Source organism: Aspergillus viridinutans (genome assembly GCF_018404265.1).
Source record: "Aspergillus viridinutans IFM 47045 DNA, scaffold_1, whole genome shotgun sequence".
NCBI classification, from domain to species: domain Eukaryota; kingdom Fungi; phylum Ascomycota; class Eurotiomycetes; order Eurotiales; family Aspergillaceae; genus Aspergillus; species Aspergillus viridinutans.
In genome coordinates this window covers 3,415,913-3,443,056 of record NW_025091217.1, presented here as the reverse complement: position 1 = coordinate 3,443,056, position 27,144 = coordinate 3,415,913, and the positions used below count along the sequence as shown (strand labels likewise).

The following is a 27,144-nucleotide window of genomic DNA, read 5'->3' as shown; positions in this document are numbered from 1 at the left end:
AACAAATGGTCCGCAATCGGATTGTCCGTGAGTTCGTTAAAGATGAAATGAGTTGTCAGGATTTCAGGCCCAAGAATGATCTGTTGGATTGTTGACTTTCTGTGTCATGGGACTTCCTAATTGCTTCTGAAAGTCTCCAATAAATAATCGTAACAATGCTGTCGGAGCGTCTCACCATTGTAATAAAACTAGGTGCGGGGATCTGTTTTTCTGTTTTTCTGAATGATCCTATATGTTGTTTGAGAATGACTGACTCACCAGTTGAATAGGGACGAGCTCCATAGTTGATGAGAATACTCATGAGCCCATTCTCTCGATCTTGACCTTAATCGTCGAGACAGCCGCCAAGCTGCATAAGGATGGCCACAATGTAGTCCTCGTTTCTTCTGGCGCTGTTGGCGTTGGTTTGCGGAGGATGGATGTAGACGAGAGACCCAAATATCTTCCTCGCATACAGGTATAAGCCAACGTTCTCAAGTCCCGCAAGGGTAAAGGTTCTGACCGGTTGCAATTTTCAGGCGCTAGCAGCTGTCGGACAATGCAGACTCATGAGCCTGTGGGACGGTTTATTTTCACACCTTCGACTTCCGGTAGCGCAGATCCTCTTAACCAGAAATGACATTGCGGATGTGAGGACTTATTCACTACAACTGCTGAACCCAAAATATCTAATTTCGGCTTTAGAGAACACAATACATCAATGCTCAAAACACTTTTGACCAGCTGTTCGATATGGGAGTCATCCCCATCGTTAATGAGAACGATACGCTGGCGGTTTCTGTAAGCATCCTTCTGTCTCATAGATGATCCATTGATCTGACGAAATTCACAAGGAAATTAAATTCGGTGATAATGACACTTTATCAGCCATAACGGCGGCCATGGTGAAGGCCGATTACCTCTTTCTGATGACAGATGTCGACTGCCTATATACCTCGAACCCTCGTCACAACCCGGATGCTAAGCCCATCGAGGTGGTTTCCGACATCTCCTCTCTGGAAGCCGATGTGTCGTCTGCTGGTTCATCTCTCGGAACTGGTGGAATGAGCACAAAGATTGTAGCCGCAAAATTAGCAACCAGTGCTGGAGTGACAACGGTGATTACCAAGAGCTCCAAACCGGGCAATGTTCTGGAGATCGTGAAGTATCTCCAGCAAACGCAACGAGGCACTCCGGGGCAATCTTCAACAGTAGAAGGAACGCCATCAGAGTCACAATCACCTCTGTCGCCACCTCTACATACGCGTTTTCTGCCTTCAGACACACCAATTCAATCCCGATCATTCTGGCTGCTGCATGGTCTCAAGCCACATGGAAGTTTGTACATCGACCATGGAGCATATAGCGCTCTTCTAAACAAAGCCAGTCTCCTACCAGCAGGTGTCGTCGGTGTAGATGGCCAGTTTGGTCAACAGGAAGCCGTGCGACTGGTTGTTGTTGAGCGGCTCTCGCCCGACTCCCTCAACGGAGACTTCCTCCACCACGGGCAGGAACCCAAGGAGGTTGGCCGCGCACTGGTCAATTACGGTAGCGCTGAGATTGCACGCATAAAGGGTCATAGAAGCACACATATCCAATCCTTGCTAGGATACGCTGATAGCGAATACGTTGCTCTTCGGGATAATATATCCTTTTTTCGGTCGGAGGATTCCCCACGCCAATAGCACTTCGCAACCTTGGAACGATTTCGGCCAATGACAAGACCTCTTACGCGAAATGGTACATAAATCGAGTCGACATGATTCGAATGATTTCTTCTTTTGCACATATCACAAGGATACCCTTCTATTCTTACGTTGGAAATTGCATTTTGAGCGACATTCAGCAGCCATCAAGATGAAGTGGACGAATGACGGAGTGTGATTGTGTTTATCAATTCTAGGCTTATTTTATTATAGACCGGAAATAGAAGGAGATTCAACACCGCTAAATTGGCCGATAGCAGGCAGAGCCTGTGGCACCCGTGACTTGGATGCGCCGAAAATATTATGATATCATGTCTTCTTTAATTTTGCTTCATCAGTCCTTCCATCTTTCCAGTAATCTTCTCATTGCGGCATCGTGGGGATGCGGTGCAGGAGACGCCTAGGGAAAGTGTCTATTAGAAGAAGCACGTTTATTGTATAGGCCATGCGATAATCCACTTACTGTGTTCTCAACACTGACAACAGAGTACGTCGCAGTTGCAGAAAGTGTAGCTTGCACTGTCGCTGGAGGAAGCCAAGTCGTTGCGATTGTATAGAGACTTGCTGAGAACTGCGGCGCTGGAGCCTTCGTCTTCGCAGGGATAGTGCTCCCGGGTTCCTTGGCCATTGGAGCGTACCTTGTTGGACCGCTCTGCAAAGGGTAGGGTACAGTGTAAGCTGCTCCAACCACTCTCTTTCGTAGATCTTCTCTGACAGCGGACCCGTCAGGATCTGAGAGAGAACGAATCTCTTCCACGAGGTGAGGTGGAAACGACCCGGTCATGTTACTGAGTGTGAAGCGATTTGAGAAATTGATGGCAAAGGCCTCAGGACCAGATGCAACCATCTTCAAGAAACTGCAGGTTGTTGAATTGCATCAGTACGAGACGAGAAATGCAATGGCTTTGAACAAGCAAGAAAAGCCCGAGGTCTTACTATGCGTTGGCTTCATTGCCTCCGACAACGGGATCGATCTTGATGGAAACCGAATTCCCACGAGCGAATAGACCGTCTTTGATCAGGACAGCTACTTCATGCTATTTGCCCCTCTTTTCGTTAATAGGAACTCCTGAACTGTCTGTAATGCCCAGCAACTCACCTGGGTTTCAGCCGTGTCTCCTCCTGCGTAGAGGTAAAGATCATATTGTGACAGTTCCGAAATTCGTGGAGACTGGCCTGACTCGCGCCAATATGCCGTAACAACGTCGCCAGCCTTGAAATTCGTGCCAATGGTCGGCACGATGAAGTCAACATCTGCTAATGTAAATGGGAGTAGCAGTAAGATGGAGAGGGACTGTAGAATATTCATACTGAGGATATAGCTCTCATTCAGTACACAATAATCTAAAAGCAGCTGGATAGCTAGAGATCTAAGCATGGTCTAAATTCAGTAACCAAATCAATAAACAAGAGGCAACCCTCATCCCTGCATGCCGGAGGTATGTGACCATCTTTGTGACCCCTTGTAGAGAGGTATATAGTTCTGATACATGCCAGTCTCCTTATCGATAAGCCTCTAATCGATAAGAAACCGTTCATTTCGAAAACCTAATAGCTAAGGCATCAAGTCCAATGGAAATGCGGTGGCGCCATGATTACTCAAAAGAACCCGCTGTTGTTGGCAACAAGCTGGAGACCCGACCATTCTGCAATACGCATAGCTCGAAACTTGCTCTATGTGGAAGATGGTGCGCATTTTGACCTGATACTATTCCTCATGATTTTAGCGGTTTGATCATTGTTTCCTCAAACAATCATCGTCGATACTATTTGTCCTCTTAAATAAGCATCCATAAGCAGAAATGGCAGACCACGGAGATTGGGGTCTGGCTGAGCGGATTTTCACCAGCCTTTTGGACGGTAATCTCGTCGCTATTGCAGTCACAACTCTCGTCGCTTTTGGACTGCCTGTTCTGTTGCATTTCATCTTCTACCGGTCCGTTGCGACTCCGCCATTGAGCAATTTCCTGCTTCTCGGACCTAGCGGCGCAGGAAAAACCGCATTGTTGTCATTGGTAAGGCCAGCATTCTCGAAATGGCTCCGCAGTTTCGTGCGAACGCTACTTTCAATCGACAGTTATTGATGTTACTTGATAGCTTGAAAGCAAGACATCCCGATTGGCTAAAGCGACCCAAATCACGCACACATCTCAAACATCTGCCTCAGCCATCATCAGCCTCCCTGCTTCGGTACCGACTGCATCAAATCGCTACCGCTCCGTCAATGATTACTCCGTGAAGGATGTCTCTAGAAATCCTGTTAGATATCGTTTGAAGGATACGCCTGGGCATGGGAAACTACGGGAGGCCCAGGGCCTTTCGGAACTGGTGTCAATGGCCACTGCGAAAGACAAGAAATCAAAGCTGCGCGGTGTCATTTTTATGGTAGACACTGCAGCTTTGACGGATGAAGACATGCTGAGAGACACCGCATCTTATTTGCACGATGTTCTTCTCGCTCTTCAGAAACGCGCATTGAAGAAAGGCAAATCTTCCGCCAAGGTAGCATCGGAAATCCCTGTTCTCGTGGCCGCCAACAAACAAGACCTGTTCACCGCCTTGCCGCCAGGCTCTGTTCGTGAAAAACTGGAAACTGAGATCGATAGGATCCGGAAATCCAAGAGCAAGGGGCTCATGAATGCCAGCGAGGACACTGGTACGGTTGAGGACGAAGATGATACCCTGGGCACCATCGATGCGCAGGATACTTTCAGCTTCAAACTACTAGAAGATGAAGTTGGTGTGAAAGTCGACGTCGTTGGCGGAGCTGTAAAAGGCGACGAGGAGGGCAATACTGGAGCCGGTGTGAGGAGATGGGAGGAATGGATCGGACAATGCCTATGAATGCTGGTTTACGAATGTGGGGCTTGATTCTCCGGGCCTCTTTAACAGACTGAAAACCTTTTGGGAAAGTATATAAGTAGCTGGGGGGCGACCTACGATCCCTGCAGTGCGATCCACCCGGACGATGGCTTCACTTGGACTATAAAAGGACTCCTCGCAAAAAATTGGATTATGGGACATTGTGGCTCTAGATGCCATTGGACGGATCCACGCCAGCCTCCCTCTGCCAGTTTGAACCTAGAGTATCTGTCGCTCGGGCATTTATCCAGTCCTAAATAGAGGACAAGGTTATGTGAGAAGCTTATCGGATTGACAGTAGCGGAAGGAGGACTCACCCAAAGTTCGCGAGCAAGCTGCATATCGGCAGCAATCGGAGTTGTTTTACAAGGTGTTGCAATAGGTATGAAGTATTGACCACGCGTTCCAGTCTCTCGAATCGCTTGGCTCGCAGCGAGATAAATGGCTGTTGCAGCACCATCTTGCGTGCTCTGTCCAATCAGTGAGAACAGACGTCTCATTATAGAGCCTCCTATTTTTCCAAAGTAGTCATCCCAGGAATTCCACTGATCGGTGACGATATTTCCTGGAAAGAATACATTGGCGTAGATGTGCCTATCTGCGGGGTCCGTCCCCTGCTCGAGCCGACGGGCAAGTTCTCTTGTGAAGAGAATGTTACCCAGCTTGGACCGAGCGTAACGCCATAGCCCGTCGACCATTGCAAGCTTGGGGCGATTTGGAGATGTGAGCAAATTCAGATCTAGTTTGCGGCAGAATGAATGAAAAGATGAGCTGGTGACGACTATTCGGGCCTCCTGTGCCTTGCCCTGGTTTATTGTGCGTCTCAGAAGAGGAAGCAGGAGGGTCACCAGAACCTGATGGCCAACGCAATTAGTAGCAAATATGATCTCGATATTCTGAGGTGACCTTTTGTATTGAGGTGCCACGCCCACTCCTTTTGGCAGACTTCAGTAATCGAAGCGGCTGAGCAGTCGAAAGAAAAAGCTTACCTGCATTGCATATCAAGATGTCCAGTCTGTCTGTCTTAGCCGTAATCTCTTCCGCTGCATCCTTTACGGATTTGATGTCTCCCAGATCGCACTGGATGAATTCCACCCTGTCGTCATCCTCGCTAAGGACTATGCCATGGCGCTGTCGCCAGGTCTCTTGTGCTCTGAGATACTTGCTTTTGCTTCGCGCTACAATGTAGACTTTCCTAACATTGTGCAAGAGTAACTGTGCGACAATTTCTGAACCAATGAATATATGATTAGGATGGAATGATTGAACAAAGATGGATGAGTACTCATATGGTACCCATCGGTGTAGGAATTTGCTACACACCTTCCCCTATGCCAGCTTGGCCTCCCTGTGAAGCGAGAGTCATCAGCATTCATCACCTTGCAGATCCATCACTGAGATTGCCATCCATTCTTCAAAATAAGTACATACTCACCGTCACCACAGCTACCTTCCCATCCAAAGGAGGCGTGTCCTGTAAAGAGAAGTTTCGGTACGTAAAGAACCCCGACATCTTACACAAGTGGTTTGTTTAAGCTCAAAGATTGGTCTGAGTCTAGGAAGAGAATAACAAAGGTCAGAAATGGGATACAAATTCCTTTCATCCTAGGTACCTGAATTTCGCGCCATGCCATGTTTCGACGTTAACGCATGACGTTGAAGAGTGAAGATAAAGACGAACAGATGCGGCGATGCAAATAAGTCAGTCCTACGTCAGGATGTCCGCATCAATGCCATCGGAACGGAATTGGAGCAATGTGAGCGACCTACGAATCAGTGACCACCGCAAGGAGGTGGAAAACAGAGGTCCGAGATTCAGTCATTAGTTGATTCAATGCGTGTATTCAGAATTCGAAATAACCTATAACTCCGTACCCTGCCCCCATGATCGTGTTGAACCCAATCTATGGATGAATGTCTCTATATAATCGAATGTACACTGATATCCGCAAAATCATGAGAGATGAAGGTTGAGCTCCCTAAGCAAACGACTCATCTAATGATACGCATCTTTGGAACGTGGAAACCTCGTAAGAAAATGGGATGGGACCCGTATTAAGAAGAGTCCTGATTGTAATGGAGCATCCAGGTGAGCAGATCGACCTTGGTCGCAACGGCAAGGGGCCTCATCGTTCCATGCTCGTCCCTCTCAGTGACAATGGCGGCGCTGTTCCATTCAAAGAAACGGTTGAGGACGCTCAGAGGAGTGTCCATAGTAATTTCCATGAACTTGCGATTTTTGGCTTGGGGCCGTAAGACATCAGCTCCGTTCTGTTGGTCGCCACTGAGCTTGGAATCTGCCAGACCGAGGTCCCTAGGGTCGGTGACGACCTCTGAGATCTTGCTAAAGTCGAACATGACATCTGCGACCAAGCTCTTCTTCGTAGCGCGTCCGTGCGTCAGTCGACTGAGGACATTTCCCAAAGTAACCAGTCCAACAAGCTTCTTTCCAGAGGGTGCAAGGACGGGAAGTTGATCGAATCCTCTATCGCGCATAATCTCGATCGCAGTCTCACACGGGATGTTGGACCGGACGGTTGTGATGGGCTTCAGTCTTAAGGATTTAACCTTCGCTCCAGCGAACTCATCCTTTGGTGCCTGTGGTTGCACACTCTGCGACACCAATGTAGTTTCGGACGATAACGAGGGCAGCAGATCATTTGCGGCAAGCCAGTCGTCGTCGGCAAACTATGACCTGTCAGATTTGACCAATAGAAATAGCCAAGGGCTGGATTAATACCTTTGTGAGGTAACTCCTGATACTATCAGGCAGAATCACAACTACTACATCATCTTTGCTGAAGGTGTGATCTTTTGCGGCCTGTACCAGCGCTGAGATCGCGCTTCCACTGCTCCCACCGACAAGAAGACCTTCCTCGGCGATCAATCGCCGAGCGTATTGGAATGACTCCCTGTCTCCAGTCTTGTACCACTTGTCCACGGCACTCTGGTCGAGCACTTGCGGAATGAAATCATACCCGATACCTTCAACCTTATAGGGCTCATTTTCATGATCCTTGTTCAGAGCCGCCGGAACAGCGAGAATAGAACCATGAGGATCAGCCGCAATGACCTTCACATTGGGGTTGTGCTTCTTCAGGCCTCGCGCCAGCCCAGTGACAGTGCCACCGGTTCCCGCACCTGCGACGATAGCACTGATTTTGCCGTTAGTTTGAGCCCAGACCTCTTCTGCGGTGCCGAGCTCGTGTGCCAATGGATTATTCACGTTTCCATATTGATCTAGGATATGCGCATTGGGGATCTCCTTCTCGAGACGTTTGGCGACGCCGATATGGGACTCGGGGGAGTCATACGCAGCCTCGTTAGGCGTACGGATAATGGTAGCATTCAAAGCCCGTAGTACGGACACTTTCTCAGCAGACATCTTCTCGGGCAGTGTGATAATAGTCTTGTAGCCTTTGAGGATTTATGAGATTCGTAATCTACCAACAAGGACCAAGGGGAGAAGGACCAACCTTTGACGGCAGCAACGAGAGCTAATCCAATTCCGCTGAAAATAACGTAGAGATTTAGACCATGTTCTCAACTATCACGGAGAGAAAGGAAGGTAAGAAAACGGCGCAACTAACGTGTTACCACTGGTAGGTTCAATCAGGGTATCACCAGGCTTGATGCGCCCCGATTTCTCCGCCTCTTCGATCATGCGCAAAGCGATTCTGTCCTTCACGCTACCTCCGGCATTGAAGTATTCCAACTTCGCATATACGGTCGCTTCAATTCCAAGGCTCTGTGGTACGCGATTTAAGCGCACAAGTGGAGTATTGCCGATGTGTTGAGTGATCGTATCAAGGGCCACTGGAGGGACGGCGGGGGACGTTTTGGACGACATTGTATGAACGATAGGCCTCAGGAAGGCCAGAGAAAAACCAGGATATCAGGCCTCAGTCAGTTCAAGTGAGAGAAGTTCATGAGAAGCCAGACAAGCTGTATTTGATTGAATTCCGAATTAAGAGTGAGGAAAAGCAGACGTGCGCAGGATGAGAAAAAAATCGCGTAACAAGAAAACTCCCCCTCCCGGCGATAGCCGCCTGTCGCCGCCTCCGACGACAATTTTAGGATTATGGTGTTATCAAACTTAGCAATCTTATTTAGTCTACTCCATACGGAAGTCGGAAATGATGGCAGATTCATAGAGAAGTATTATTTCTATAGATTGTTGACTCAGCCCCAAGTCCAGGGCTCCATGGAACAAGTACATTATTCGTTATGAGCTATTCAAGGATTCTCAACTACGACGTGGACCGTGAAGGTCCGGAAGGCAGGGTATTGTTGAAGTTTTTCTTCAGAGAATGAAGTTCGTATGATATTGTTCAGAGCTTGAGATGTCTGATGATAGCGTTGATGTACCTACCACCAGTCAAACCCAGTATCCATGATCTACAGAGTTGTACCTGGATACGGGTGCTGGACCTTAAGGACCCTGAGTGCATGACCTAACAGCACGCAAAGATTCCACCCAATGGGAGTAGTTACGATTTCTGGTAGTACGTACGGAGCAGTACTTCTCCAAAACAGCCCGATCTATTTATGTATCCAGATTCTAGACTCTATCAAAATGCGTAGAGTGTACGGAGTAGATAAATAAGCAATAATAATGATCATCCGGGCCCCTACAGACGATCGACTATTGCATTTCAGAGCCCTCGTGCCTGTCAACCCTGAATGGAATTGTGGCACTTCCAGATGGCACACGATATATTGAATCATGCTCTCCCTATGCATGCCTTGCATTCTTGATATGAAATACATCAGGCTGATGATGTCAATTGGGACAGTATACCTCGAACTCCTTACCACACTCCGGGTACTCAATCCGTACGGAGTACCACTGCTAAGTCAACCTAAAACAGTTGGAACCGATGCAATGGAATTCATGCCGTGAATACCTAGGAGTAAAGGTATCAGGTAGGTACCGTCGTACCTAGAAGGACTTCTCGGATTCTTGAATGGTAAATACTCCGTGGTCAAAGTAGATCGGGAGGATGACGAAAATGAACCAAGTTGCAGTGGCTGTGCATGATATATTCGCATTCCACTGCTTCCCCACTGGAGGCTCTCCCAGTGTCTAATTAATATCTTCCAGGTACCAAATAGCGACCATCCATGGTACAGGCACTTTTAAAGTAGGTTCTATCTACTTGGATACTGGTACCACTCTAAACATAGTGCGGAATACAGGGGATATTCATCATGATTATGATATCACGATTTTGTAGGATACATCTAATATATGCTATGTAGATTTATTAGAATCTTCTGCTATCTTCTGTTACAGCAGCTTGTATGGGGTACCCCTTCTGAATAGTGCCAAAGCCTGATACCATCCATAATTGTTGAACACCGAAGACAACTCAACAACCCCTTTTCCAGCCAAGAGAAAAAAGGTAAACAATCCAGCAATGATATATCTGGTCTAAGCCTTTTGAGGTCGATAGCTCGATTTGCCAAGCCCTCTTACTAGCTTTGAATGCCAGCAGTTAGGTTATCCTCCGTAAATCAAAATGAAACTTGATACCCACTCACTCCTACTGCCATACCGAGCATCGTCAATAATACCTACCTTAATATTCGTTCGTCTCTCTGGCCAGTCAAAGCTCAGCCAGCCACTGTGGTTAGTTACTTATTATTATCTGGCAACCAAAAGAGGAAAATCCTGCTGTAACGCCACAATGCCAGCTCACGCGCAGATCTGTTTTGGCTTGATTTCAATAACTCCATCCCCAGGTTGTCAAAGATATTTATTTTCGTAAGCATTTCTTTACATACTATCCTCGACTTGATTGAAAGTCAGGGTCACTCCCTAACTTGAGCGTTACCATAATTTACCATTGGAGCACTATAATATCAACTTATGTTGACGGCCATTTACGTTGCTTGAGGCGCCCAATTCAACATCGCTTGCTTCGTTTTTCATATTTTCTCTCCTTCTTGTTTACCTGTCCTCACTCATTATTCCATCCGTCATACAGATCAAGCACAGAATAGCGCTCCCTCTGGGAAGAATCGTCTGATTCGCATAAAGTTGTTGAGAAATTCCCCTTTGAAGTTGCTTCAGAGCGAGTGAGCGTGGGCTTCCGTGCATCAGCATGGGCGCCAATACGAGATCCTCATTTCAGAACGAACGGGTACAGCAAGATGTAAATAACGGGGATCTGAGGTCGGGGCATTTCCAACCGGCAGGGTCATCGCAAGATCAGTCCATACCTCCTACACATAACGAGAAGAGTACTCGCCGCAATGGAATATTTCGAGTTGACTCCGCTGGCGAGAGTGGCCGTAGTGGGTTTCATCCAATCCACTTTTTCGCGGTCTGCTTCAAAAGCACCTGTACACTTTCGATGCTGGTGAACGTCCTTTGGCCTGTTGTCCCGGCCGCTATTGCCATACACTTCGCTCGGAAGGATCTTCACGTTTGGATTTTCGCTTTGAACTATATTGCCATGGTCCCTTCGGCAAACTTGCTCGGCTTCGCAGGCGGAGAGTTGGCAAAGAAGCTGCCCAAAGTTCTTGGAATACTGTTGGAAACAACACTGAGTTCGGTCGTCGAGATCGTGCTCTTCATGGTTTTGATCCACAATGACCAGGGGGGAAACCTAATCCCAGTCATCCAGGCCGCTATCCTGGGCTCGATTCTTGCGAATTTGTTGCTTTGCTTGGGGTTGTGCTTCTTCTTTGGAGGTATCAGACGCCATGAACAGTCCTTTCATGAAGCTGTAAGTGAGGTCGGGTCTGGGCTTCTGCTCGTTGCAGGTTTCGGCCTGTTGATTCCGAGCGCCTTCTACGCGGCCCTAAGCTCGAGTTCAACCAAAGCGATCATCACTCAACAAGATTTGGATCATTCCACTTTGGTAATCAGTCGATCTACCTCTGTCATTCTTCTCGTCGCCTTTATTATGTAAGCCACTCTGTTCTTGGGCTGCCTTTTAAGGATTGAGTCCGCTTACACAGTTGCACAGGTTCCTGTTCTATAATCTGCATAGTCATCACAGTATTTTCGATGAAGTCCTTGAGAGCGATGAGCACCGCGACGAGGATCGAGAGGAAGAACTGCAGCGCACGAAGCTCACTCTGACCGAGTGCCTAGTGGCTATAGCATTTTCACTCACGTTCGTATGCATGTCGGCAGTCTTCTTGGTCGAAGAAATCGAGCACATTGTTGAAAGAGGCGTTTCGGATAATTTTATGGGTCTGATCTTGGTTCCTCTGGTCGAGAAGGCAGCAGAGCATCTGACCGCTATTGACGAAGCCTGGTGAGTTTCGTCCTGAAGATGAATTCAGCTGCGTCTCCAATAAATTAACATCTGTCAGGGACAATCAAATCAATTTCGCACTCTTCCACTGTCTCGGCCCTTCAATCCAGACAGCTTTGTTGAACGCGCCGCTGGCAGTCATTGTGGGCTGGTGCCTTGACAAAGACATGGGCCTCAACTTCGAAATCTTCATGATCGTCCTCGTCGTTCTGTCAATCTTGGTGGTTGGAAATTTCTTGCGCGACGGAAAGTCCAACTACCTTGAGGGAGGTCTCTGCGTGCTTGTGTATGTCATTATTGCCGTTACATCTTGGTACTATCCCAAGGTGGAAGCCGGGTCGGGCCATCATGCCGAATAATTTATTCAGTCGCGGACGTCTTTTGGCATATGTTTCATTGTTCTTTTCCAATGGTGTATCGTTTTGAATCATATTTTTTAGCAGATGAGCATGACTGGAGTTGGGGGATTTGAATAGATGCGTCTTAGAAGCTTTAGATTATCTGGCTGATTGTTGGAAAGACAGTTAATTGCATTAATAGCTTGGTATCATACTGATTATGAGAAATCCGCAAGGAAGTGGAAAAGAATAAACTATGTTATCAATTGTTCTGGAAATCGTTTCGTAGGGTTGGAGTACAACCATGGTACGGAGGTACTTAGGAGTGAAGCTTTAGGCGCGATTCCACGACGGTTCGCTCTTCCGCACCCAGGCATATCAAAACAATGGAAAAGGAGACCACAGTCAATCCGGCGGTCAGAGTTATTTGCGCTCTCAAAGATCGCAAACTTCCAATCAATCGGAATGAGGTCGAGTCGGCTTTGATCGACAACAGCAAGAATGTTGAGAACATTCAATGGGTGGAGGAGCACCTCAGACCCGACACGCTGCTTTCGCAGGAGGAACTTACACTGTATGGTTTCCCTTCCCCACCCCGTTCAATCCCAATCCTCTCTATTTTGTGGCAGATAGGCTATTGTCGCTAATCGTATCTGCAAAGATTCACAACATTGGAGAACTCGGGCGCCTTGCAAAATATCATTTCCGATCCAGATCTTGCCGCGACACGACCAGTCTTGGACGACGACCTTCGCAGTGCGATCGAATCCTTGAAAACATCCACCTCCGCGATCCAAGCACAGACGAAGATACTGAACTCACAATTCGAAATTCTGAATAGACAGTCGGGTCTACAAGAACAACGAAGGATTCGACAGCAAAGGGACATAGAACGGCTACATCAAAAGCATGAAAGCGGAAGGCAACATATCGCAGCTTCGGTAATAAACCAATATGTGGAGTATCGCAGAACGATTGAGGACTGATGTTTCCCAAGTCTAGTGACCTTGCGCGTGAGCTAGAAGCGAGCTTGAAAGCCGAATTGGATAGAGTAACGAACGATGGCAGAAAGATCCTGTCTGTGTTGGCAGTCAGGGTAAAGGATGATGACAGGATACTTGCAGAGCTGGAGCAAAGCGCTTCCGGAGTACAATTTACTACTGATGATGCCTCTATAACCAAGAGAGCATCCGAGCTGGGTTCACTACTTGCGGAATACGTGGCGGAAGAGATACACTGCCGCCTCGACAGACTGTATCTTGAAAATGTCAAAGCGGCCGGGGCAGATACGGCTGACAGAGCATCAGAAACGGAAGAGGAGGCTTTGATGACCCTGGGTGAGGAACTAGAGTCCTTGTACCCAGAGATTGACATATTAGCCGAGATGTCCACAAGGCAGCTATTCAACGAGCCCATATTACGTGCACTCCAGAATGTCCATGGTCAGCTGCGAATGGCCTCCCACAAAAGACTTGAAAATGTTGGTGGACTGTTCGTCGGAATCTGTGTGTGATTCAATGGCTAATCATCTCATAGATCCTGGATACCATCGTTGCCATGACGTCGTCTATCGGAAGCCTTGGGGAGCTCCTGCAGAGTCGCGAATCATATTGCGCGACTCTTGGGGCTCTTACAGCTTCCTACAGGACGGAAATAGGTAATCAGTTTTCCGAAAAGCCTTCTTCAAGGCGAGAGACGTTGAGTATGAGGAGGCGTTCTACTCCATTGCTATCCATCCCCGCCGCCGCAGAGAAGCGCATGGATTCTTCAGATTTCCAGGCCCTCGCGGGCGTTCTGCGCCGCATTGGTCTGTCGGTGGAGTCCGTGTTCCAATTAGAGGAGCAAGAAGGGAAAGACGATTGCGGCGAAAATGCTCTCTTTGACAAGAAACAGCACATTGTTGAGTGCCTACGCAACATTAGCGTCGGTGCTAAGTTACCCTTGGTGGCTGGATTGATTCCAAGTGACCAAGCTTCTCAACTTCTTGCATCTACTCTGAGCGAACATTCTCAATTTAAGACCTCGCTTTTGGATGTGGAACAAGACAAGAAGCTTAGTGATCTCGAGTCACAATTGGGTCAACTTCAGAAAGGGATCGAACGGCTCAACATGGACGTACTCTACCAGCGTGACAGGAGCCAAGAAAAGTTCATGGAAAAGTGGGCATAGCGAGGGAGCCTTGCGCTTATCATCATGCTTAGCCTTTTAGACTCCCGTCTCCTGCCGTCCTCGGAAGGAATGAGCCTAGCAGAACGTAGCGGCGAATTCCATATACCTCTTCAGCTCTGTGGTTGCTTGTCCACATGAACGAAGGGATCAGGCATCAATCCTTAAGGACGCTGAGAAAATCCTGCATCATGTTGGTGGCGCGGCGATCTGATGCGCATAAGTGTATGAGTACCTAGTATTATGGTCTTGAGATCCAGACTCTGTTGGGTCGATGCTTAACATCCAAAACTTCACAATGATTTTGATTTGACATGATGGATGTGGCTGGTGCCCTACCATCTGCGCCACATCCCCTTCAGCTCAGCAGCATGATATGGCCAACATCTTTGCGATCATCGACGAAGAAGTTCAATGGCTGATTTGGTCTGTAAGGCATTGCTGCGAAAACACAATGGAACTAGCAGTAGACTGGGGGAACAGAGGTTGCCTGGAATTACATCCCTATCCACAAGAGAACAGCCACTCGTCTGCAGGAACCCTTGTAAGTTGTCTAGCCGCACGACCTGCATCAGGAGGCTCTTTAGGGAAGAAACAAGGTCAAACCTCGACATCTTTGTTCGATTCGGAAAACTGTACGAAATTTGTTGCAGCTTTTTTCGTCATCTGCCTCTTGTCACTATTCATTTCCATTGCTTTCTTCGCTTAGTCTTGGATGTTTTCAGCCTGTTCGGCTGACTCCAACTGCGCCCCTGTGACCTAAACCAGCCACACCTCATTGTCTCTCTTTACGAGCGTTTACCAGGAACCCTCAGAACTGCTTGATGAGGCTACGGCCGATGGTCAGAAATTGCGAGTTACTTAGAACACAGTCATCGAATAGACTTGCCTTAGGCTGCAGCCGTAGATTAGCCCGCATATGTGCCTGGAGGACTCCAAGGGTTCTTCTGCCGCATGATCTAGCCTGCTCTTACAAGTTTTCGTCATTTGTGGTTGAAATACATATAAGTATCTCAGTTCTCAGGCTTCAAAATGCCCAAAGATCCTCCTTTCTCCGTAGGACAGTAAGGGAGACCACTCGTATGTGTCTTAATGTTGAACAAACCCGAGGATTCTCCTTACATTTTCCCTCTTCCTTTGATTATCAGGTGCTTTGAACTCATGACTTCGGCCACATGTCTTTCATCGATGACAATGCCGTTTCGGATCTTCACTTCTCTTGCAACTGCAAAATAGCAAAGTGCTCATTGTCTCTGTCTGTTACAAGAATGCGCAACTTCTGTTCATTGTTAGCCCTTCATTCGAGCAAGATACTCGCTCGATACGGTCATAGCATTTGGTGCGCATATCTGATCCTATATATCAAGGCTCAACATCATTCCGGATTGACAGCTGGCCTGAGAAGTTACCAAATACCCATTTCTCATCACCAGGACTTTGGGAGCCCTACAACTCAATACCGCGGCGCAGGCTAGAAGGAATGTGCTTGATAGAGAAGTACACTGATGTGTATCCAATGGAAATTCGAACGAGGAAAGTGATCCACAGATGCTTGTTCAGCGACGGCAGGGGGGCTTGCGACCGCGCTCGAGTGTATGATCGCGGCGAATTCTACCACGTTAGACAGTCCCAGCCGAGAAGTCCCAGAAAAATGGCTTCTCCAAGGATCAGAACCATCGAGCCCAGGAACCTCAGTGAGACAAGGTGGCAGGAGGAACATAGACATCCTTCGCCGACGGGGAGATCGTCACAAGCTCGAAGCCGGGCATTTTCGTTCCGAATCCCGACTTTCAGAATGTCTCCGGAGCCAAGTGACAGAAAGACATCGTACGAGCGCCGCGGCCGTCACAGATCACCTCGTCCCATTGTTACCGACTTCCCAGAGATCGAGGAGCGGAGGCCGCGCAACGAGCGGCCAGCTTCGGCCCGAATCCGATGCATTTCACCGCGGACAGGAAGTTCGCCGACCTCGATCAACAGGGAGAGAGTAAATGATGCTGTTGAAATACCTCGCCAGGCTCGATCACGACAACCGTCACGTGAGCAACGACCTCCTCGTCCACGAACGCCTGTTACTGAACGTGAGCCGGAGCAACGGAGACCACAGCGAGGTCTTAACTATGTAGTGGACATTCACAATGACGCGGCTGCATCCCAAGACAGAGACCGCAGGAGTTCAGAACGTCGACAAGTTCATTTCTCCAGCGACGTGGAATATGAAAAGCATGTAAACAGCATCAGGGCTCGCAACCGTTCTGCTGTTGCAAGAGATGCCGAGAACACGAGCAATAGGGCGAGCCATTCGCGAGATAGCAGTCCACATCCACGAGTTCATTCTCCTTATCCTGGAAGGGTGACGCAGCGGCATCAGGAGACCAACCGCCACCGTCCGCGAATCATCCAAGACGGTAACCGTATCATCTCAGAAGCAGGCGAGCGCATTTTAGCAGAGGGCCGGGAACGCCACCAACGCGGGAATCCAATGCGTGATGTCGAGATGCGCACTCATCGAAGAGCATCTAACAGTAGATCTGGTCGTTTGCGATTCTTCCATTCGGGCGAGAAAAGCAAAGATGACCGGTGGCATGACGAGCGCTGGTTCTGAGAGAAGAGCATTGAGCATCTGTTTGTAACAGCCGCAGGCAACCCATTTCCAGTTTTTAGTTTCCGATTGGTGAGAAGAAAGATTGAGCGTTACTTAGGCGTCTCGTGCACCATAGAAGCGTTTCCTAAACATGTCATATACATGATAGATGAAGCCAACGTCGACATGACATAGAAATTTGCAATCTCCCTTTGCGAACTTCTCTCAAAGCAAACCACTTGCTGAGCGATCAACGTGTAATCGGTGAAACTGACAAAGAGGTACTCTGTAGATAGGTGAACAAAGGATCATTACCCCAACTTGCAAGTCCCACCCGGTCTTTCATCATACATGCGTATGTTGTAGATGGTCATCATAAAAGCACAATTCACAAAAGCTACTCAAAACGCTTCTGGGAAGCCATATGCTTAAATAACTTGTTGGGATGGTGGCCTGTGGATGAGCTGGCACGGGGAAAAGCCGGGTGAAATAATGTCCGATATTCTCATTCCATCCTGAGTTTGGGCTGCTGACCTTCTGACTATTGACCATCTCCTTTTCTCTAGTCAACCTTTATCACGAAGACCATGTCACAGAAATGATGATTTTTATGATGTGATACTAATCGGTAGCGAGTCTTTCTTCATTTATCCTTAATCTCCACCCTGCCTCGGCATCCTCCCTCCCCTTTATCATCTTTGCAGTCCAAGATATATTATTTTTTTTTCCTGGGTGAGTAGCTCTGGCACACTGTCCAATTATTAAATCAGATATTGACTGTCAGGATTTGTAAGGCTTCAGACTCTACGATCGCGCCTTTTGCCATTTATCCAACGACCTCGTCGATGTCTCGCTCAACATAGTGGTGTTGCGGGCAAGCGTTACTTCCTCCTCGTGCCGTGACAGACATAAGCGTTTGCTCTCCAGCAAGTTGACTTTTCACCGCTGTTCACTGTTCATCCTACGGTCAGACGCTAAAAGGCTCGACTTAATCCGACTATTGCACGCCGGGCTCGGTCCCACAATGGTACTCTTACCAGAGGCGCTCATAACCACCTGCAGCTCTCGGGGTTGTCTTCGGAACCGCCACCCTTACTCTGTCAACTGACTGTGGCTACCATAATGAACGGATGTCGCACCCATGGTGAGGGAGCCCACGTATCTCCCGACTCAAATGCGCAAACGGACTCGAATATGTCAAAGGGAGAAGGTGAGATGTGTCTCGGTTGTACTGGCGAAGCCTTCGACATCTTGCCGGCTACGGCTCTCGAGCTACTGTGTGTCAATGTTGAATTTCTCGCCAGGCCCAGTGTTGGCAAAGTCGTCGAGCCTGTTCTGGCCGCGGGTTCCGCGCCGGCCGCCATGACACGCAGCGACAGCTTATCCAGCGGAGAAGCCACACCTACCAGGATCATCGAACTACACTGCTCTCCAATCAGTCATGAAGAGAATGCTCGGGAGCGCATTCAGCAGAGCATGTTGTCCAAGAGGTTTCTCTCGAAAAGAGAACCACCTATCAGCCTGCGCGACTACCTACTGCGGCTCCATCGGTATTGCCCGATGTCTACAGCTGTGTACCTCGCTACAAGTATCTACATCACGAGATTGGCCACGGTGGACAGAGTGATATCTGTGAATGGCAAAAATATGCACCGTCTGGTGCTGGCTGGCCTTCGAGTGGCCATGAAAGCGCTCGAAGATCTCAGCTATCCCCACAGCCGCGTTGCCAAGGTTGGGGGGGTGAGCGAGCGGGAGCTCTCCAGGCTGGAAATCAGCTTTTGTTTTCTGACGGACTTCGAGCTACGGGTTGATGCTCAGATGTTGGCTGATCAAGCACAATCTCTTCGAAGCAGCATGGATCTGGTTCTCACAGAGATGGCTTAGCTGTGTTGGGAATTGTCCCTTCATCGTTAAGAGACCTTTGTGCTATGAATGAGCTAGAGGTATTTTGGAACTCCCCGGCTAGGAATTTGGAACTTTCGAAAACTTGTTTATAGACTTGCGTACTCAGGAACGACGCCAGTGACCACCCAATGGCTTGTTCTTCGCCTCTCGACAGCTTCCTCGTCGTCTTCTTCATCATCTTCTCCATACACTTGTGCTTTTTTCTCCGGTGAAGAAATGAATCTCCTCATAATAATTACTCCTTAGGGAAAAAAAATTGAAAATTCTACACCGCAATGTGGCTGCCTAAATGACCTTTCCAGTTGAATAATCGCTCAGGCTGTGGCACACGACATAGCAGATTGACATTATTTGTAGAGAGGAACAAAAAACAAGAGGGATAGTACGACTGTAATTTTTTGACTCAATCAAAGATAAAATATCTCACTCATGAGAAACGGCCTAAAGCTATTTAGAAAAAGAGAAAAGATTGTCCTTCAAGTTGATTGCGTGTAAATCAATATCGTTAGCGTCCGTAGCGCTGTTGCGCGGGACTTAATCCGATCAGCGCATCCCCGTATTTTTGTGCATTTCCTCCATCCGTTCTTTTTCCCCCTCCCCTATCTTTCCTCCCAGAGCTCCATAGATTGCTATCTTGGAGAATATTGATCAAGTTTTGTGGGAATACTTTATAAATATCGCGATGTACCTATAAGCCCGAAGGTCTGCGGTCGTCATCTCCGAACGCTTCACGCTGTACCGTCCTCGCTACCTAGTGTCCTTTCGTTTCTCAAAGTCGGATCGAGTTAAATTTCCCTCTGACGAAACAGCGCCCCAGTAACTGCGACAGGGATGTCTTCCGGAACTACTTCTACTGAACCGCAAAGCAGCAGCAGCTCTGCAGGCATGAGCACGAGCCCTACGTCTATACCCGCTGGCAAAGGCGCAACAACACCTCCGAAGGTCACTCAACAAGATGTCAGTGTTGAACTGAAGAATATGCGGCCTGATCGAAGCCCTCCCAAGGGCTCAATACCCCTGGGAGAAGACATCATGCAGATCGCTCGTATCGGAGAAATCGGGCCCATGCAGAGGTTGTTTGACGAGAAGAAGTTTACTGCCAATTACCAAGATGAGGAAGGGATTACTCCGCTTCATGTGAGTGCAAATTCACATTTTCTGCTTGATTCGGTCGGCAATTACACTCGGATTTGTACTAACGACTTCGTCTGGGATCACAGTGGGCCGCGATCAATAATCAATACGCCATGTGCAAGTTTCTGCTGGACAATGGTGCCGACGTTAACGCCAAAGGTGGTGATTCTGTAGCAACGCCGGCCATGTGGGCCGCTCAGCGCTGTCACTATTATATAGTTCACCTCCTCCTCCAACACGGCGCCGATCCTCTTTTGACCGACGTTCAAGGTTACAACATCCTACATTTGGCCACCATTGATGGGAATGCGTTCTTGCTGGTGCTTCTCTTACACCAGGAGATACCAGTGGATGCCAGAGATCAGCAGGGTCATACCGGATTGATGTGGGCGGCGTATAAGGGATATCCTGCCTGCGTGGATCTGTTCCTGCGCTGGGGCGCCAATGTGAATGCCGTCGACGACGGCGGGCTGACCCCCTTACATTGGGCATTGGTGAAAGGGTCATTGCCATGTGTGCAGAAGCTCATCGAGTACGGTGCGGATAGGTTTGCGAAAACCAGAGATGGCAAGTCACCGGCCACGGTGGCCGGTGAGATGAACACGACGCGGGTCTGGTATCGTGCTCTTGATGAGTGCGGTTACGACGTTGATGGAAACACCACCAAGGTTCTGCCGATGGGGCTCACGTCTTGGGTGCGGAATAAGAGCGTGATGTCAAAGTTCTTCTTTCTGTGGCCATTCCTGATGGTTTATGCGGCTGTATACATCCTTAGCCACATGGTCATCTACGCTGCTATACCTATAATGCTTGTAGCGACATTTGGGCTTCAGTGGGTAGCACAAAAGGCGGCGAGTCAAGCCCCTTCGGAATACAGGGTGCTTCAGAAGACGGTATGGTCCTCTTTTCGCTGGTTTCCTGCGCCCGGGTTCTGATAGTTGATCCTTGGCCTGATCGTATACTGACACGTAACCAGCCATATCTGTCAGGTGTCTTTGCGGGAACCTTGTTCTGGGTTGGTGTCACATATATCTTCAGCGTCTTGCCAGGTAGGTATGCTTCACCTTGTTACTGCTCAGTACTAACCGTTTACACGCTTAGCAACCTATTCCACGGCGCCAATCCTGAATATATTGTTTGCGGTTTTCTATTGCCTCACAACATATTTCTACATGTGCTCAATGATTGAAGACCCCGGTTTTGTTCCGAAGACAGGTGGTCGAAACCAGCAAAGAGCCGTGATAAACGAGCTGTTTGAGCAGTGGAAGTTTGACGAGGAGAACTTCTGTGTATTTTGTATGGTTCGCAAGCCGCTGAGAAGCAAGCACTGCAAACGTTGTTCGCGCTGCGTTGCAAAGCATGACCAGTAAGTCCCGCCAACATGTGCGCGATTATTCTTAGTCATGAGAATCCTAACTTGAAATGCAGCCATTGTCCGTGGATTGACAATTGCGTGGGAGCAAATAATCTGCGTCATTTCGTTTTGTACATTATCTGCTTGGAAATCGGGATCATTCTGTTTCTGCAGCTGACATATAAGTGTGAGTATCCGCTTTGTACCCCGGGACGAAGGCTTGGAATCCGTTTAACCAGGATCAATAGACATCAATATTTTACCCGCACCTGCGGAACCTGCATGCAACATCATCAATGAAGATCTTTGTGGGTTTGTGTTGCGGGATACATTCACCCTTGTTCTGGACTTCTGGATCGCCATCCAGCTGGTCTGGGTTACTATGCTCTGTGCTGTTCAACTCGTCCAAATTTCTCGAAATCAGACGACATACGAGAACATGAGGGGCCATTCGATAGATCGAAGCTACCCAAGCTCTCGTGCCTTTGCCTCGGCCATCACTGCGGGGACGACATCGCTCGAGGCCGCTGGCCTGTCAGCCGCGGGGCAAGGTCCGAACCCCGCGCTCGCAAGGGGCCATTCGCATCGGGGACGGAGACATGGTTGCTTACAGCAGTGGTCATCTCTGCTCGGCATTGACACGTTTTTCGCCACTGCCCGTGACGGTCTGAGAGACGGGCCCCGCGCTGATCGGCCCAAGAACCCGTTTTCCCGCGGTATCGTCACCAACTGCCGCGACTTCTGGTGCGATCCTGCTCCGTACTTTGGCAAGCGGGAGCCAGGCACTGCGATGCTCGGCGGGGAAATCGTCAACTATAACCAGATGTACGAGGCCCCGATGCGCATGTACAGTGGGGGCGGGTACCGGAGCGTCGCACATGACGATCCGGAGCAGAACGTCTGATTACGTTTACTACTGTGCCTTTGACTTCTTGTATGGCTTATAGAGTCTCMGACAGCTGTTTATGAATGTCTCGACGAAGCTCTGCATTTTCATGTCTGACGGAGTCTGATGATTATTCGTGGTATAACTTGCCTTTTTTCACCTGTAATTATACTTTGCATAGAGGCCTTGCTTAAGTGGATGCTGACTCGATGAATGCGCTGGGTTGCTCCGGACAAGCACTTGCTTAATAATGAATCACAGATTGGATTAAGTGACAAGTGCTCCTCTGTAGCTGTTCATTTGTCTGCATAGTTTGACAGCATCACTTTCATTGACGTTGCGATGGTGCAACAGAGACTGGGCTCATGGTTATATGATGTGTAGGACAGAGTACAGTGCACAAGGCATTTCGAAATACCTCGAGTCATTCCCCAATGCAGATCCAATTGCCATGAAATTGTCAACTCAGGCCCTACATCAATCCTTAATCCTCTTGGACGACTATAAGTGCAGAACGACACAAATAGCTAGCTCATTCGTGAAGAGATACTTCCGGAAACCGGGAAGCCTTGACGTATAATTCCCTTGTAACGAACCGTACGGGAAACCTTCCTTCGCCATTTTACGGCGGCTTGCAGTGGAAACCGAGGTAGCAGTAGCACAGGGCTGAAGCCTAAATGCCTCAGGGTTATCAATCTCATCAGATAATTTTAACATGAATAGTCGGTCAGGCTATTCCCTGAGCCTTGGTATCCAATCCATTCTACCTTACTTTGTACCAAGCCATTAAATCCCTCCATTAGATTCCAGTGCTATCCTACCTAGATTTGCACATACATCACTGTCCAGGATGAGCTACGCAAATGCGATACTACTATCCTCTTACTCCAAGGACCTAATGTGCGGTACGTTTTCTGTCGTCCATAAGGTGCATCCTAGAGATCCGATGTCGCTGGTATGTTTGCTGCACTGTGTCCGCACCACTTTCTGGCTTCGTGCAAAATAGTGGAGACGCTAAGATCTTATCTCGGCGCGCGGGATGAATTGAAATTTTCCCGCTTGTTCTGACCTGACTGTTTTTGTTGAAATGGAAATTTAATTTCGACTCGAAGAAATATGTTAGACACAGCTGTGGGTCGAAAGGATCATTACCCGATGCCCAGGCATGGTCAGGTAACTAACTGTCTGTCAGGGACTCAGGGGAGGAGCAGACTCGGAACGATCACTTCCTAGTCTAGCTGACTTATCCTGCAGAGACCGAATGTGGGCTGCGAAACATCCCAGGAAAAGAAAGTCAAGGACTACCCAGTAAGCCAGTCATATCCGCGCAGGTGGGTGAGACCGTGACAGCGAGTAAATCGCGATCATCGTGGCCATCCCTGCTGGGTAGGAATCGCCGAGGATAAACGTAGCGTAGCGTAGCGGATATGGAACAAGTCGTATGATGGTCCTTGTCACAGCCAGAAGAATATGCCGCACAAAATAATACGGGCCACGGCATGCACTAATTTCTCTGGCGACTGGCAAGTGTCTGGGCAGTGGAGCACCAAAGAAAAAGACGAAGACAAAGACGCAAAGAGGGGCGTCTCAAGGTTATCAATCAACGACCTAATTTCCTATTTCCTAATCAATCAGTAGACTAGTCCGACGTAGTGAGACTCAGACGACACCCCTTCGGGTCTTTGGCAATTCAATTAGCCGTAATCTACATCCGAGTCAAACGGCAATTTTGTTGTGCGAAGTTGCCAACTGGAGGCCCTGCATGGTTACGATTTCCGGGTCTCTTCCTGCAACCAGATACCATGCATACGCAGAACCAATCTGCGAGCCATGCCTTCTACCCGAACGTCTACCGCCTGTTAAAGCACCCATCCCTAGTTCCTGCCGCGGTAAGCGATGGAGAACCTGCCGATCCCACGTACACTGAGTCACTGACTTGACCGGTTACATAATACGCTTCTTAGCTTTCAAGCTTACAGACCAGCGGCCACAGCCTCAGGAGTAAGTGGGGACTGCTGTGCTGTAATCAATCAGCGGGGGCAGGCCTCGAGGAGCAAAAGCAAAGACTTCCAGTGCCGACTGTGTAACCTGTTTATACGAGGTCGTTGCATTTCACATATCTCTCTTACAAGTTACAGCAGCCCACTAGGTATGAAATGAGACCTTTCCGGTTTTCAAGCGGTGTGAGTAGTGAGCAGTCTGAGGCTACGAGTCGGAGATGATCAAGGAAAAAGAAAATACTTAGTCCAAGCCAGCCACCGCTCCACAGGCAGAAACCAGCGACCAATGGGCGGGCCCAGTGGCACACAACCGTGGGATGGCGCCATCAGATAACGCGTGAAAATTTTTATCTGATCAGATTACCGGGTTTCCATGCTTCATTCCGTCATCGCTGGTAGTACTCATCCGAAGTCCTCTCTACCTTACAGTACGTAGCTCCGTTTCGAACTATGACATCGAATCGTATTTTTCAAAATTGGTTTCACGATTTTGTTTCATTTTCTGGTAGTACATACGTAAATCATATATGTATTCCGACTCTTTATGAAAACATTACAACGCTGAATGAGCCCGAGCTCTTGACTGCGCCAGAATATTGTATATGATGGCCATAATCACAATGGAAGGTCAATAAAAATTCACGGCATGAGTACTCCATCAATGTCGGAGAGTTAGATCGGATGTCGTGTCCACGGGTTTCCCTCGTTTCTGCTCCGTCTTCCAGAATCCGTTTCGTGTTGTCAGAGAAGTGACCTTGGCATTCGCTTAGCGTAACGCCTTCGAAGAGTCACTGATGCAATTCGGCTTTTCCTCCACTTTTTTCCGCCCTATAGCATGGCTCGTAGCCGGAAGTCCTGCACTGCCGCCCCTTCCAGCTGCTCTCCGAAAATCGATTGGATCATCTCCCCACCGCGAACAGCCAGTACCGACAGCAAACTGTCACTAAGGCCATGCGTCCGCTCATTGCAACCTTGAAGCCAGATGCCGGCCTGTGAGCTGACCTTGCTCGGGTCCATCTCAACCCGGTAATCTCGGTGGGGGATCCACCGGTCCTGTCCCGTAGGTCGCAGGTGCTGAACCTTGCTTAGGAGTCGCTCGTGCGCGTTGCGATAGTAGCCCGTAGCCACCATGAGAGCGTCTACCTCCAGTGTTTCTTTGACATCGTTTGCTGCGCCTTCTAACTCGGGCTTGGATGACTTGAGGTGGATGCGCATCCGACTCTGAGGGCCATGGTGCTCGATCCGTGTGATCTTGCGTTCTGGGAGGATGCGGTGCTGCCACTGAGTTTCGTCGGGGTTCTTCACCCTCTGCAGGTACATGTCGTTATAGATCTCCTCAATCAATTCTAAGCGCACAACACTGTAGTTGGTAGCCTTGTCGGCGGCCAGGGAGCGCTGGCGTTCTTCCGCAGATTTGCTGTAAAACTCGTCGACTCGTTCAGGATTGAAGATCTCGTTCACACTAGACAAACGTCAGTAAATGGAAAGCAGGATATGAATTACTTGAGAGTGCTCACAAAGGCGAGTCGTCGCTGGGCCGCATCGCAGAATCCCGCATAATTAGCGTTGTTCGTGAGTTGGGATACCTCTTCTGGAGATCATGGAAAATCTCCGCAGCACTCTGGCCACTTCCCAGAACGGCAATGTTGTAAGGTTTCGACTTATCCTTCAAAAGGGCCGGCAGCGTTGTGCAGTACTTGGACGAGTGCATGATATGGGGATCCTGCGGCAATCCAGGAGGCATCCTCGCAGTGCCTCCGATTGCAACAACGACCTTGCGGGCCCTCCTGGCACTGATCTCGCCCGTCTCAACGTTGCGCGACCGAACAGTGAAGAAGTCGACCACCGAGCTGCTGGGATCAGACTTTCCGGGAATCACTTCGACCACCTCCTCCCCGTAAGCCACCACATCCGAAAATTGTTGCGCACACCAACGCATGTAATCCTCGAACTCCAACCGAGCCGGCAGGAAGGTGCTGAGGTTAGTGAAGTGAATCAGACGGCCCTTCTGGTGGAGGTAGTTGAGAAAAGTGAAATTGCTGCGGGGATCCCGGAGAGTCGCCAGGTCCTTGATGAAGGAGATCTGCATCTTGGAGCCGGGGACCAGCATGCCTGAGTGCCACGCAAATTGCTTCTGGCGCTCCAGGAAGCAGATCTTGGGCTGTGCATTGATGTTGGAAGCGGACTTGTTCAGTCGAGGGTCCAGAGCATCATGCAAAGCAATCGCAATGGCCAGGGACGCAGGTCCAAACCCGACACACAGGAGATCATGAAGCTCATCCTGGGGTGTTGACCTCAACCGGGGAGGATCCAGAGAAAGACGCTGCTCGGATTGCATGTTACGCACACCGAAGTAGCTCGATTCCGACTTCCGTTCAACTGATTCCATAGATCAAGATCATACAGGAAAGAAAAGAAAGGCAGATGTAGGTACCTATACTCGGAGGAATGTTACCACTAAGGCGGGGAAAGAAGCAAAGGGAAGGGTATTTTTCCAGGTGGAAGCAAGTCAGGAACTTGCGAAGTGAAGATCTCGAAAATGATCGGAGAGCCGTGGGAGGAGCAGCTGATCTAATATAAATAGAGGATCATCGAGGAAACCGCGAGCCAAAAAAAAAAAAGAGGTATTGAGTTTTGGGGAGAATATATTGACTGACTGACTGACGGTGGGCAGGCTGGTCTAAGTAAATTTCATATGAAATAGCGTCATAAGGTACTTTAGCATGGTCATTTCCTGGTAATTTTCGGAAAGAAATAAGAGAGACAGAAAAGTTGAAGAATGACAATTATTACCCTACTTGGACTAGAAAACTAGATTCTCCTAAGGTACAACGGACCCATCGACATCAGAGAAGCAGGTTGATGCTAGGCAGGGTGCTCTTGACAAGCGGGCCCGAATTCGTCCTCGGGTCCACATACTCTGAGCGGGTTACCGATGAAAAAAGAGTGCTCAATGACT

General features: G+C 48.7%; 11 protein-coding genes across 11 annotated transcripts; 7 read left to right on the top strand and 4 right to left on the bottom strand.

The window, feature by feature from the left end:
* Positions 1–155: 155 nt before the first annotated feature.
* Aspvir_001047 (glutamate 5-kinase) lies at positions 156–1,664 on the top strand (the record flags this gene model as incomplete). The annotated part of the gene is made up of 5 exons (XM_043266177.1): positions 156–192; positions 270–457; positions 519–629; positions 685–780; positions 834–1,664. 5 exons carry the CDS (start codon positions 156–158, stop codon positions 1,662–1,664), a joined length of 1,263 nt encoding a protein of 420 aa, XP_043122112.1.
* Positions 1,665–2,019: 355 nt separating this feature from the next.
* Positions 2,020–2,994, bottom strand: Aspvir_001046 (putative beta-1,6-glucan biosynthesis protein (Knh1); the record flags this gene model as incomplete). Its single annotated transcript, XM_043266176.1, has 4 exons — positions 2,020–2,085; positions 2,149–2,542; positions 2,622–2,722; positions 2,785–2,994. The coding sequence occupies 4 exons, from the start codon at positions 2,992–2,994 to the stop codon at positions 2,020–2,022; spliced, it is 771 nt and encodes a 256-aa protein (XP_043122111.1).
* A 493-nt stretch (positions 2,995–3,487) lies between these two features.
* On the top strand, positions 3,488–4,529 carry Aspvir_001045 (signal recognition particle receptor subunit beta; the record flags this gene model as incomplete). The annotated part of the gene is made up of 2 exons (XM_043266175.1): positions 3,488–3,700; positions 3,783–4,529. 2 exons carry the CDS (start codon positions 3,488–3,490, stop codon positions 4,527–4,529), a joined length of 960 nt encoding a protein of 319 aa, XP_043122110.1.
* Positions 4,530–4,716: 187 nt separating this feature from the next.
* Positions 4,717–6,060, bottom strand: Aspvir_001044 (putative short chain dehydrogenase/reductase; the record flags this gene model as incomplete). Its single annotated transcript, XM_043266174.1, has 5 exons — positions 4,717–4,800; positions 4,865–5,481; positions 5,537–5,776; positions 5,871–5,895; positions 5,983–6,060. The coding sequence occupies 5 exons, from the start codon at positions 6,058–6,060 to the stop codon at positions 4,717–4,719; spliced, it is 1,044 nt and encodes a 347-aa protein (XP_043122109.1).
* A 542-nt stretch (positions 6,061–6,602) lies between these two features.
* Aspvir_001043 (cystathionine beta-synthase CYS4) lies at positions 6,603–8,397 on the bottom strand (the record flags this gene model as incomplete). Its single annotated transcript, XM_043266173.1, has 4 exons — positions 6,603–7,235; positions 7,288–7,964; positions 8,024–8,058; positions 8,138–8,397. 4 exons carry the CDS (start codon positions 8,395–8,397, stop codon positions 6,603–6,605), a joined length of 1,605 nt encoding a protein of 534 aa, XP_043122108.1.
* A 2,257-nt stretch (positions 8,398–10,654) lies between these two features.
* Positions 10,655–12,177, top strand: Aspvir_001042 (hydrogen/calcium exchanger domain-containing protein; the record flags this gene model as incomplete). The annotated part of the gene is made up of 3 exons (XM_043266172.1): positions 10,655–11,463; positions 11,525–11,818; positions 11,877–12,177. 3 exons carry the CDS (start codon positions 10,655–10,657, stop codon positions 12,175–12,177), a joined length of 1,404 nt encoding a protein of 467 aa, XP_043122107.1.
* Positions 12,178–12,542: 365 nt separating this feature from the next.
* On the top strand, positions 12,543–14,325 carry Aspvir_001041 (uncharacterized protein; the record flags this gene model as incomplete). Its single annotated transcript, XM_043266171.1, has 4 exons — positions 12,543–12,730; positions 12,818–13,097; positions 13,154–13,636; positions 13,693–14,325. 4 exons carry the CDS (start codon positions 12,543–12,545, stop codon positions 14,323–14,325), a joined length of 1,584 nt encoding a protein of 527 aa, XP_043122106.1.
* A 1,648-nt stretch (positions 14,326–15,973) lies between these two features.
* On the top strand, positions 15,974–16,927 carry Aspvir_001040 (putative RNA binding protein; the record flags this gene model as incomplete). Its single annotated transcript, XM_043266170.1, has 1 exon — positions 15,974–16,927. The coding sequence occupies one exon, from the start codon at positions 15,974–15,976 to the stop codon at positions 16,925–16,927; it is 954 nt and encodes a 317-aa protein (XP_043122105.1).
* A 1,101-nt stretch (positions 16,928–18,028) lies between these two features.
* Aspvir_001039 (putative cyclin-dependent protein kinase complex component) lies at positions 18,029–18,790 on the top strand (the record flags this gene model as incomplete). Its single annotated transcript, XM_043266169.1, has 1 exon — positions 18,029–18,790. The coding sequence occupies one exon, from the start codon at positions 18,029–18,031 to the stop codon at positions 18,788–18,790; it is 762 nt and encodes a 253-aa protein (XP_043122104.1).
* An 852-nt stretch (positions 18,791–19,642) lies between these two features.
* On the top strand, positions 19,643–22,203 carry Aspvir_001038 (ankyrin repeat domain-containing DHHC palmitoyltransferase family protein; the record flags this gene model as incomplete). The annotated part of the gene is made up of 6 exons (XM_043266168.1): positions 19,643–19,948; positions 20,032–20,838; positions 20,922–20,994; positions 21,047–21,311; positions 21,374–21,486; positions 21,548–22,203. The coding sequence occupies 6 exons, from the start codon at positions 19,643–19,645 to the stop codon at positions 22,201–22,203; spliced, it is 2,220 nt and encodes a 739-aa protein (XP_043122103.1).
* A 2,810-nt stretch (positions 22,204–25,013) lies between these two features.
* Positions 25,014–26,574, bottom strand: Aspvir_001037 (lysine N(6)-hydroxylase/L-ornithine N(5)-oxygenase family protein; the record flags this gene model as incomplete). The annotated part of the gene is made up of 2 exons (XM_043266167.1): positions 25,014–25,647; positions 25,703–26,574. 2 exons carry the CDS (start codon positions 26,572–26,574, stop codon positions 25,014–25,016), a joined length of 1,506 nt encoding a protein of 501 aa, XP_043122102.1.
* Between the last annotated feature and the right edge of the window lie 570 nt (positions 26,575–27,144).